General features: G+C 41.6%; 1 protein-coding gene across 4 annotated transcripts in view; it reads right to left on the bottom strand.

Moving 5' to 3' along the window:
• Positions 1 to 12302, bottom strand: part of APP (amyloid beta precursor protein) — a 145283-nt gene that overhangs the window by 6696 nt on the left and 126285 nt on the right. For 2 of the 4 annotated variants that reach the window (XM_083611291.1, XM_083611293.1), the window contains 3 exons: positions 10743 to 10964; positions 6927 to 6980; positions 724 to 824 (listed from right to left, as the gene is read on the bottom strand). In XM_083611291.1, coding sequence (XP_083467417.1) covers positions 724 to 824; positions 6927 to 6980; positions 10743 to 10964 — 377 coding nt within the window. The remainder of the gene's footprint in view (positions 1 to 723; positions 825 to 6926; positions 6981 to 10742; positions 10965 to 12302) is intronic. The other 2 variants (XM_083611292.1, XM_083611294.1) reach the window with 1 other exon arrangement.

Here is a 12302-nt window from a genome sequence, read left to right as displayed (position 1 = left end):
AGGTCAAATCAGTTCATTTTGTGCCAATAAAAAAGTTAAACCAATATTCATAGGCTTAGTTTTTGTTTTTTAAAATGTAATGTTCAAAGTGCTTCCTTGGTTGTTATAATATATTGGGAAGCTGGAAGGAAGAAAGGACAGCTCTGGATGTGGGGAACAGCTCTGGGCAGGTGGAACAAGGAAATCCTTGTGAACTGCCATTTACGGAAGTAAAGCAGCAGCATTTGCTTTTTCTTCCGGCTCCCTAACAAAGGATTTTAGGGAATTTCCCCCCTCTTTCTTCCTGCTTCCTTTTGTGTTTCTGGCATTCCCTTCCCCCCTTTCCACTTCTTGCTCAGTTCTTGAGATGTAACAAGGCTCAAAGCTTCTTCTAAATTATACCTTTAGATTGACAAACCCTGTCTTGAAAGGCCAAATTAGGGATGATGACAACAGATCCGTCCCTTTATATGTGGCCTTGCCCCAGTCACATATAAAGGAGTGGCGTCCCCTGAGTTGCAGCTATTTATAAGCAGATGCCCAATGCGTTAAAAGAATATGCACAGTATTTCACTATTGGTGAATGAAAGATCTTGTGGGTTCCAAGGACAAGGATTTCAATAGTCACAGAAATTGGAAACATCCCCAAGCTATTTTCATGAACAAAGTTAGAGTAACATAAAATAAAATTAGTCTTAAGGAGAATAGAGCAGGATCCAGTTTAAGGAAAGAGGGCGCACGCACCAGTTTCTGATGATGTACTTCGTATCCTGAATCATGTCTGTACTCTGCATCCATCTTTAGCTCTGCAGTCTCTTCTGTCTTGACATTGGTTAATCCAGAGCCTATATCAGGCCAAAGAGAGAGAGAGAGAAACAAGCGCCAGTTTTTGATTAGCTCTATGTGTACCTTCCACCACTGCTGCCAACAATCATGAGTGCAAAACACACATATGAAGAAGCCTCTAATGAAAGTGTGCATGGTGAGATAATGGTAGAAGACACTACTTTAAAAAAAGGGGTGGGTGGGGAGCAAGAACAAAACCAAGCAATAGCTCTTTTTCTACTACTTACTGAGAGACAAGCAATGCACTTTCATCGATAGCCAAGGGGGAAAGAGATGCTTTAAAGAACAAAGCATGGTGATTGTTTCACAGCCTTGTTCGTGTGCTACTTCCGCACAGGGCAGAAGCATAGAGATGTGGGGCAGGGCTGCACTTCCAGTCCCACCCCACCATCGGGCCTTCTTTCAATAACTGCATGTTGTGTAGTTGTCTGCTAAGGAGCTCCTGCTCACATGCAGGGGCTCCGTACAATTATGGGTCCAAGGTGCCTAAAGACCCTACTCATGAGCTGCAGCAACTGAGTTGTTGAAAGAAGATGATCTGATGCCAAGGGTGGGGCTAGGGCACAGCCCCACTACACAGGCTTATGCCTTATGTGCAAGTCAATCATGAATGGCTTGCAAAAAAGGGGACATTTGTGATGGGCTGGCTGAGCGAGGAAAATGCTGGAGAACCGAATGGGATGTGGGGGTCTCTGCCAAGACTGGGGCAGCTGGATAGTGAAGATCTTTGCGATGAGAACCGCAAGCTCTCTCCACAGCTGTCAGAGCCTCTCTCTGACACTGCCATGGTGCCTATTCCACTGCCTCCCGCACTCTGCCTTCCCCAAAGGGGATGTTCCTCCAGTCCCAGCTGCGTCTCAGGAGGCAGAGCCACTTCAACCGTCACCTAGATCTAGAAGGCACCAAAGGAGAAGGAAACAGAGAGTCCCACCTACTAGGCCTAGTGTGATGGCAGAAATTATTGCTGCACAAAGTTGTGGCTGCCCCATTTCTAAATACAGGACAGCAACGGGGTGTGTCAGTGTCAGATCCACACCCACAGCTTGGTTGAGAACCTGCCTTTGTTGTAGCTGTATTTGTGGCATACACACTAAAGTCTAGATGTGCAAGCAGTTCATATTTTTTTTTAAAAAATGGTTGCATTATCTCAGATATACTTGAACAAGTCAGCCAAAGGCTGTTTGCTTATTGGAAGACAATGCATATTTGCCCTTCACTTCTAAAATGTAAATACCCACAATGGCGAAACAGCAACCATACTGGGATGAGACCTGCAATTCATCTAGCCTAGAATTTCTGCATCTGAAAATTGCCAGCTGTAGTTATTAATAGCACAGGCTACTAATACCAATTTAATTCCTGGCAGATTGCTGCCAGTCTCTGGGCATTCACAGTTTAAGGGACACCCTACTAGTCAACTGAACCAAACATCCTTTTGAATTGTTGTAAAAATTCTCTTTCGAGTTGTAACAAATAATACAAGATCACTGAAAAATAGTTCTGCCCCACAAATTATCAAAGAAGTCGTTGTGCTATTGACTGAAGTGTGTATATGTTCACCCTCCTGAACATTTTAGCTATATGTAATAGAATCATGCATCTAGGACTGTATTTTTTTCTAAGAAAAGCTTGCATGGTTTAAGAGTACAACTCTTTCTGGAAAAGTGTACATCCTTGAGACTGTAAATAGCAGAGCTTCCAAACAAAATTTGGAAGCTAAAAATTTCAGTAAGATTCCTATGAAATCTCTGAAATTTTAATTCCACTCTCTCAAATGCAATCTCTTAGGTCTCTTTCCATAAGGCAAACCATAGGCTTGTCACACGGGCAGCTTGTTATGTGCGCATCTCACAAAAAGCAATTAATCATTCCAGACACTGGAATGCCATATGTTGTTTGCGCATAAAGTGCTTCAGACTTAAGTTATAAAATGGTAGCCAAATATGCAGGCATCTTGCTACTGGCATGCTACTGTGAATTATGGAAACCAGCCAACTTCCATAAATGAAGGTTTGGACAAAGCCCAAGAGGGGAGAAAAACACACACACAGCCCATTTCTCTCTTTGGTATGAATCAGTACAACTGCTAAACATATGTCACACAAACTCTTCATGGAAACCAGCTATGCCCTAATATGCTTTCATAACCTAGCACTTTTATTTCAGAATGTGAAAAGGATGGCAAACCTGCAAAATATCACACTTTCTGTTTTATTCTTGCGTGAGGAACCCACTGGTTTTAACACCAGGAAGAATTGATTTGCTGAATTATTTAACTCTAACTGCGTAGCTGCACAGTGAGATCCAGATGCCACAGATTAACTCTGAAGCACACAGATCTAACCTTAGGCCCACTGCCCTCTTTGGACATTACATCAGAGTGATTACACTATATTAGAGGGGTTCTTGCTTCTACAAGTGTACTTCCTGTGTAACTAGCACACCAAACTATAATACATTACAGTTACATACGCTTCAGGTTACATACGCTTCAGGTTACAGACTCCGCTAACCCAGAAATAGTACCTCAGGTTAAGAACTTTGCTTCAGGTTGAGAACAGAAATTGCACAATGGTGGCATGGTTGCAGTGGGAGGCCCCATTAGCTAAAGTGGTGCTTCAGGTTAAGAACAGTTTCAGGTTAAGAACGGACCTCCAGAACGAATTAAGTATGTAACTATAGGTACCACTGTAATTGCATGGCATTTTTTTGTTATCAGCAGTCTCTGGACCACTGCTTAGGGAAGTTAGAGAAGTTGAACTCTTTTCCCACCTTGCAATGATTTTCACACATCTCCCTCTCAAACTATTTACATTTCAAGGGAAGCCCCTATGGCTCCCTTGAAACAGAAGCTGGCAAATGTCCTTATGTTGACACATCAACCAAATCTTTCTTTTCCTTCCTATTAATAAAATATGATATGAGCCAGATAGATTAAAGGGGTTGCCACCACTAGCAATCAACTGCAAGAGAGCAGCAATTTCAGAATTTTTACTATAAAAGCATTAATTAGCCGGATTTTTGTGAGGAAGGCCTGTGAACTAAATGTGACTGTGGCTGCTGGACTTAATCTGAAACCACATTTTGAAGCAAGCATTGGAACGGTTTTGGATTATTCTCTTTGCAAGTGGCAATGAGTTAACTGCAATGTGCTCATTCCCATTATGCTAAATCTGCAGGAACCTCTGGTAGAATGACTGGTGTGGCCAGACGCAGAAGACAAACAGGGCTCCTGTACCTTTAATAGTCATATGGAGGGGGATTTCAGCAGGTGTAGCTGGTCATGTAAGCTATACCAGCTGAAATTCCTTTGTTAAGGTGCAGAAGACCCGTCCTCTTCATAGTATTGGGCCACCTTAAGGATTACTACAGAGTCATGAACTGTAATGAACTGTAATGTGCTTGCAAGCATACATTTTCTTAGCACTGGTTTGCAGGACAAAAATAATAATCCAGCAGTAATAAGTTAAAATTCATAATGTACGGGAGACCTTTGGAAGGAAAACACAGAAATGTCACATAGAGGAGGGAGAAAGGTTGTTTTCTGCTGCTCCAGAGAAGTGGACACGGAGCAATGGATCCAAACTACAAGAAAGAAGATTCCACCTAAACATTAGGAAGAACTTCCTGACAGTAAGAGCTGTTCGACAGTGGAATTTGCTGCCAAGGAGTGTGGTGGAGTCTCCTTCTTTGGAGGTCTTTAAGCAGAGGCTTGACAACCATATGTCAAGAGTGCTCTGATGGTGTTTCCTGCTTGGCAGGGGGTTGGACTCGATGGCCCTTGTGGTCTCTTCCAACTCTATGATTCTATGATTCTATGACAGTATCAAAACAGTCCACTATCATCTACATGGCAAGGCATTTCTTCCTGCTAGACAGATGACTGTATGGATGCTATGTCATAACGTTCTATTTCTTCGCACACAAAACTTTGGGGAAAGAGAGAGACAAGAATAGATTCCTTTGACATATGTGATGATGACTAAAGGCAAGAAGTGGGTGCAGAGGCAAAAGCATAATCACTAAGCTGCATTTTAGATAGGCAATAGTAACATCACTTGTTTTTCCACGTGTGTGGTGTCATCAATTGAATAGGCAAATAGCTCAGCCATTCTGTGATTTATCAGGTTCTATTTAGAAAGGCTAATAAGCTACTTTTGTTCTAGAGTGATGTAATTTTGGTGATAAGCAAGACTTGGTCTTTGTGATAAAAGCAAGGCCTGGCCAAGTCATGTAACAAGACAACTGAGTAGACAGAGATTCCCTGTCTCCTAAGGATACCATTACATTTAATGAAGCCTTTCTGAGCACTCCGGTGCAGTACAGGTGACAGTGAGCTGCAAACCAGAAATATGATGTGTCATTGCACAAGTAATGAGAGAAAACACTGAGCAGAGAGCTGCAAATTGATTGCCCTTTTGGCAGATGGAGGCTAATCTTTGGAGTGTGCTTATTTAGACTTTAGCGTTGTACATTAATTTGTTGTTGCTTCCGAAGTCTGGGAAAACAACTGGTGACATTTCTTTTGCTTATGGTCCCAACAACAACAACAACAAAATGTGATTCCGTACAGATGTCTGGGGAAAGGCATGGTACATATAATTGAACTTGCCATTTCATAGTGTCTTGTGAGTGAATGTGTTGTTCTAGCATTAATTCAATACAAAAGAAACTCCTCTGCGCCCTATGTTACATGGTACAGAATATCTACCACCCACTAATTCCCTAGGCACACTCACTAGTGCAGATTACAGTCGCCATTACTCACAAGAATAAAGGGCGAGGCGTCATTTGCATGTTAGGTAAAGGTAAAGGGACCCCTAACCATTAGGTTGTCGTGGCTGACTCTGGGGTTGCGGCGCTCATCTCGCTTTATTGGCCGAGGGAGCCAGCGTGCAGCTTCCTGGTCATGTGGCCAGCATGACTAAGCCGCTTCTGGCGAACCAGAGCAGCGCACGGAAACGCCGTTTACCTTCCCGCCAGAGTGGTACCTATTTATCTACTTGCACTTTGACGTGCTTTCGAACTGCTAGGATGGCAGGAGCAGGGACCGAGCAACGGGAGCTCACCCTGTTGTGGGGATTCGAACCGCCAACCTTCTGATTGGCAAGTCCTAGGCTCTGTGGTTTAACCCACAGCGCCACCTGCGTCCCTTCATTTGCATGTTATGACAAGCCAAATTTAGCAAGAACAAGCAATCATGTGGGAACCCAGATCGAAAACAAGTCCTGCATGTGCCACACTACCCAGATCTCAGCCACGATCTAGTTTAGCATTATGGCCAAACGTGGATTCAGGGTTATTCTCCCCCAAACAAACCATGAACAAACCTTGGTTATTTGCTTGCTTGATCTTGCTAAGCTATGGCTTGGGCTTAGTGTAATGTGCAAACTGGGCTTGCTGATGAGAATAACTATTATATGCACTCTGAATATGCACACTAGATTGGGGCATTACAGATACTTGTATTTCTACCAGCCAGCAAGGTTTCTGTAATGTCTATATCTAGAAACCTGTCTAGACATTGTTAAAGCACTTCTGAAGGAGAATGCATTCATTATCTTTGTTAGAAGTCATTGGGCTTGCCCTCCCCCCCCACCATTCTGAACTAAATATACTGCAATGAAGCCCCCAAAATTAAAAGTTACCATTGCCTGGCTCTTTACCTAGAGCTCATATATTTGATGACTTTAAGATTTTCAATTTCCAAAACAAAGTATTTATTTTTCATGCAGAAAGATATATCACACAACACACACACACACACTTTGAATGCCCCCATGGCACTGCCTGATGTTAAAGTTACAAGGAAAATATATATAAATGGGAAAAGGAGTTCACAAATCATCTAACCGCTTCTCTTTTAATTCCAGCATATTCTTGGAATAAATTATTATTTTATGGGTCAGGCAGACATGTTTCAGCAAAATGACCTCATTCAAGAGTTGGCAGGAAGTTACTGAGTTCTAAATCATGTCTATGAGAAGACGCAGGAGCTCAGCAGAGGAGTATTACAAAGAAAAAGTGATTCATTCAGCTGAAGCCAAAGATGAACATGCAGGGCAAACACAGGTTAGGTAAAAGCCATGCAAATTATATACCTGGTCGTGTGGTGAGTCCTCTGTCTGCAGCTGGGCGGGCATCAACTGGCTCAACTGGGCACGTGCAGCCAAGAAATAAACAAATAGGAAAGAAAAAGAGCAAATAAAAAAATAAAAATAAACAAAAGCTTCCAAAATAAGTTGCCTTTGGTTTTGCCTGGGACAGTGCAGGAAAGTTATATGCCATAAACAAAGTAACATAAGCCAACAGTTGGAAAAGATCTGCTTTAAATTAATCCTGGAAATGAAAGTAAAGGGACAGGAACTATCACGTCCATCCATTTCTGGTTACTTTACATATCACAAACCACAAACAGAGTCTAATGTTCTCCATCTATTGGAGAAGAAGAAAGTCTTCTTCAGTCCTTGAAAACTCCACCTACCTTTTGCTTAGAGCTCTGTAACATAAATATCACGCAAAAACGGCTGTTTCTCATCTCTTAACCCCGTCCTTCCCCTTCTCCTTTAGAAGAATGGTTACATTTTAAACACCACTGAACACTATAAGTTTAAAGGCAAGTTATGCGGCAGTCTGGCTTCTCTCAAAATAACTGAGGGAAACTTAGGGGATAAACATTTATCTCTTATATAGTCACAGTCTTTTGTGTCTTAAAAAAGGAGATGAAAAGGACAGGGAACTTCTGAATTGTAGAAATGCTTTATTCTTTAATATTAAGTGCATGTTCCCTGAAACAAGCTTTGAGGAATTGCGTGACAAATGGAAGAGACCAATTCTGCAGAAGCACATCGCTCTCTAATATGGTACAAAACTTCACCTGAAAGTCTCCAGAAAGTGGAATATAAATACTGACAGATGACAAAATGCAGGACTCTAGCTGCTGATGCAGAAAGCCATGAGTCTGAGCGTATCTGAACATCAACCACAACTTTGCCAGCAATACCTTCTGTACACCATCTATGAGCCAAGATATTGTAATAGGGATTCTCATTGTTGGCTGCATCTTACTACTGAATCTCTCTTTCCTGGATTTTTTTCCTGACTGTGTTTTGAATGAGAATAAGACTCTTTATTTAGCTAGGCACTGAGTAAAGTTTTTGAAATAGGGAAATTAAATTAATTTCACTAAGTTTCTTAAACTTTATTTCAAAAAGCAGGTTGTTATCCAGTTTAGGTATAGCATATTCATTGAAATAAATACACAAAATTGGGGTGGGGGGTGGGGAACGACACACAACAACACATGGAAGAATCATATTTCAAAACAAATATCACCACCACTTTGAATGCCATGTTGGAAGGAAAGCCACTTATCCAACGAACATATCCAAGTACAAAAGGTACTGCCAACACAGATCTTTGTATGCTAGGTATTGTAACTAGATTTTTCTAAAATAACGATCCCCCTGAAAAGCCACAACCCTCTGACATGAGTAAGACAATCTGCATGGATTTCCTCACACCCCCTCACAACATGCTTAGCAGTGATTTATGCTTGTGAAGGAAGCATGTGGACTTACCAGCTAACCTATCACACACTCATTAAATCCAAGCAGAACACCCCACAGCTGCATAATGAGAAAAACTCAAAAACATGATACTACTTGTCCCTTTTCCGTGCTACAGGAGAAGATACAGTCTCTCAAACCAACATATGCAGGAGCCAGAAATGCTGAAGGAATGCTAAGCTTCCATTAGTAGAATGCAGTGAAGGCTATTTCATAAACAGCACAGAGTCAAACCCTAGGTTGCCTTATAGTGTACACTAAGGATGGATCTGCAGCCAACCAGCCCTTGGTGACTGCATCTATGTTTTATTATAGACAGACTAATTTCAATTTTATTGCACCTTTCCTCCAAGAAACTCAAGGTGGCATACATAACTCATCTTCCACATTTGATCCTCATGGGAACCCTGTGAGGCAGGTGAGTCTGAGAGGCAGTGACTGGCCCAAGGTCAGCCAGTAAGTTTCATGGAGAAGTGGGTATCCCACGTTCTAGTCTAACACTCTAATACACTCCACTGGCACTCAGGGATACTCTATACAATACTATTCCTGCAAGCATATGTTGGTCGCATTCAAACTTCACATTTTTAGTTTGGTGTTCACTTAAAGCATCTTAATGTGTACCTCTGAAAACAAAACAGTGAAGTTGCTGCAAGTTCTGCATTTATGACACTTATTTATTCAGGCAGCAAAACCACATTTGTGTATTGCATTAAGAGGACCAAAACGAAGGTTTTCTCTTGAATCTGCAAAGGTAACCTCTGTAGCACTGCTGAATGCACACCAATGAAGTGGAAAGGTAAAACAGGGGCAGCTGTCAGGAAAGCAGAGGAAGAAAAGGGCCCTCTAGACTAAGTTAGAAAGTTTTTGGATCCAATCCACATCTCTTAAATATTCTTTAAGTGGGGGTGGCGAGCTATTTTTCCTATTGATCTTTACCAGGCAAATGCAATGTGAAGCCACAGGTTTCTAATATCAAGTTTATGTACCCAGGTTTGCCAGTATGTGCCCTAAAGTTTGTTAGATCAAAAAATGAATATAACTCACGAATTCAGCACAATCCACAATAAAATAAATGGGAGTTTCTCACTGCACAGCTGATCTGTCACACAATGCCTATTTTCACTGGTTGTTCTGAAGGAGAATCTCCCAACTGACTGTGCTACTTTTTATTTTTTTTATTGTTGTGTAGTGTTGAGCTGTATCCAGCAAAGTCCTCCTGGTTCCACAAGGACTTCTACTAGTGCTATTGAGCAGATTTTTTGGGGGGGGAGGGGGTTGCAGGGAGAAGGGAGGGAAAGTTCACAATAGCATAAACCATTTCACTTCCTTTCTACACTGTATTACAATTTTCAAGAAGTGCCAAATTTCTGTAACTGGTGTCATTTTTGCATGCTTTATAATACATAAAGGAACTGAATATGAAGTTTTTAAATGTCACAGTAAGGCAATCATCAACCTTCTATGCCATCATTAATCCAGAAGTTACCTGTGAGTCTCACTAGCAACAAATAAATCAAATACAGTATAGTGCCATATATTCTTATATATGTTGCTTTGGGGAATAACAAAAAAGACATAACAGGTTAACACATTTCCCCCACATTAATCTTGCAGATCTTTCTGATGTACACATTTTACTTGGATGAATTCCTTTTGACACTTAAAAACAAGAAGACTGCCTTTTAAAAAAAGGATTCTGATATGGCTAGACCCAAATAAAAGCTGACTTTCCAGAAAATTGATTATTATTAAGTTTATCCATTTATCAACTTTACCTATTACTTTACACAGAGGAAACTGTACATATGGCAAGTTCAACAAAGACCACAATGCTTTCCTAGCTATTTGGGAGGGGGGAATCTTTGGAGGAATATAACAGTATTGATCACTTATCAAAGAATCTTTAAGAGCAGTAGTTTTGAAATAAGACTACTGATAATGACCTCGTTAGATGTAACACATTCCCAACATTCTACTTCCACAGAGTCTCCAAGGCAGTAGCTCTCACTCATTAACAGCTCAAATAACCCCTTTTAATTAGACATTATTATTTTGACTTGCTTCCAATTCCTACAAGTTCGCCACATTAATTTTTTAGTGGGGGCAGACATCTCACTTAAATTTTGACAGCTTCTCTGTTTCAAGGCAGTACGTGAACTTCTGAATCTCAATGCATTTGCAGTCTATCAAAAGTAAAAGAAAGGCAAGTGCTTCTGGCAGACCTTTCACCACTCAGAATGAACCATTCTTTGCTTTCGTCAGAGAGGCCAAGACCTTCTCATAATACATCCATCTACAATCCCACACCATCTCCATCCAAGAAACTCTTAAGTCATCTTACATTACCTTCGTTTTCAGTGTTGGCTGGGACTGAATCGACTGCAAAGGGGTGCCATGGCTGAAAGTCATCTAGGCTGATTTCCCCATCGACTGGAAGGAGTTCAACTGTTGTTTTAGTCTCTGTCAAGGAAGGCATGAGGGCGTCATTTCCATAGCTGATTCTGGGCTCACTGATCATATTTGCCAAGATATCATCTGAGTAGTTTTGCACTTTTTGAAGCAGTTCATCTGGAGGAAAAAGAAACGAGAAACCAGCAATTAATACACTTCACTAAGCACTCACTTGGCCCTAACTGGTAAATTCTCACAATTGGGAGAATGCAGAAATGGTTTTAAACTTAGTTTGCAAAACAGAAACAGAGAGGCTGATGACCACAGCATCGTTGGAGGTAGGGAGGGAAAGAGAGAAAGACAAAGAACATATTGTGGTACCTTGCAGTAAAGCTGCAGAGCAGAAGAGAGAAAGGAAACATGGTTATTCCATTGGCTCTGCTGAGACTCCAGTCAACACAGGCGGCCTTTTGATGAAGCAGGGCGAAGCATACTGCATAGGTGGCAGATCTAGACTCCTCCACTTCCACCCTTACTTGCAGGTCTCCATTTTGAAAAACCACACTGTTACAACTTCAGCATAATTTTCAAATGGGAGACTCTGCAAGATCCTTTACTCCAAATTCAGCAATTTACAGTACAGTTCTATGCATGTCTGCCTATCCAACAGTACATCTCACTGAATTCCCAGGTGAGGAGGAAATCTTATACACATGTACCAGGGAGTAAGCCCCATTGAACATAGTAGAGTTTGCTTCTAAGTAGACATTCATAAGACTGAATTGCTAGAAGCTATTCTGAAGTTATCTGAGAATGGGAGGCCTGAGATTTTATTTGGTAGCCGTTTGCTAATGCCTGTTGGTAGACAGGAGCAGTGTGCACATTTTCCACCCCCTGTACTGATAATGTCAGTCAGTTCTGGATATTCCCACTTCCAGTGAGTGCAGGCTACCAATTACAACATGAAAGCATAAAATTCATTCATTAGTGCCAGTTTATTGGTGGATTAAAAAAACAAAACATCCTCACCTTTAGGAAGTGTTTTGAGACAGCCCCTGAAATGTTAATTGCTAGTACTGGCATACTTTTAAAATACTGAAGCTCTGAAATGGAATCTGAAGCCATCTCATTTTCCCTGAGTTCTCTGCTCCCTCAGAGGGAGAAAAAAAGAAATCTCTCTCTACTGGAGAGTCCCAGCTGGAGTTCTGTCCTCTGAAATAAGGCAGCCATACATTGGGAGGTCTTCTTGGAAATCCCTGCTCTTAAGAGCAAGGAGGGCAAGAGGGCATGGAGCCCAGCTGGGAGGGCAGGGGCAGGGCATTTTGCCCATAGCAGCAAAATGTACTAGGCAGGCCCCGCCAGTAGCATCCCTCCCCAAAACTGACCTAGCTGCAACCATACCATCAGGCAACTGTTTCCAACTCAGCTGGTCTTTGTAAGAGCTATAGCTTTAAGCACTGGTGCTTTTTAGCATGCTCCCCCCCTCCACCCCCACACTCTTTGTTGCTTTGTGTT

This window comes from Podarcis filfolensis (assembly GCF_964270895.1).
Source record: "Podarcis filfolensis genome assembly, chromosome: 4".
Classification (NCBI taxonomy): Eukaryota; Metazoa; Chordata; class Lepidosauria; order Squamata; family Lacertidae; genus Podarcis; species Podarcis filfolensis.
Note: the sequence above shows the minus strand (reverse complement) of the source record. Positions and strands in the feature narration are given on the sequence as shown.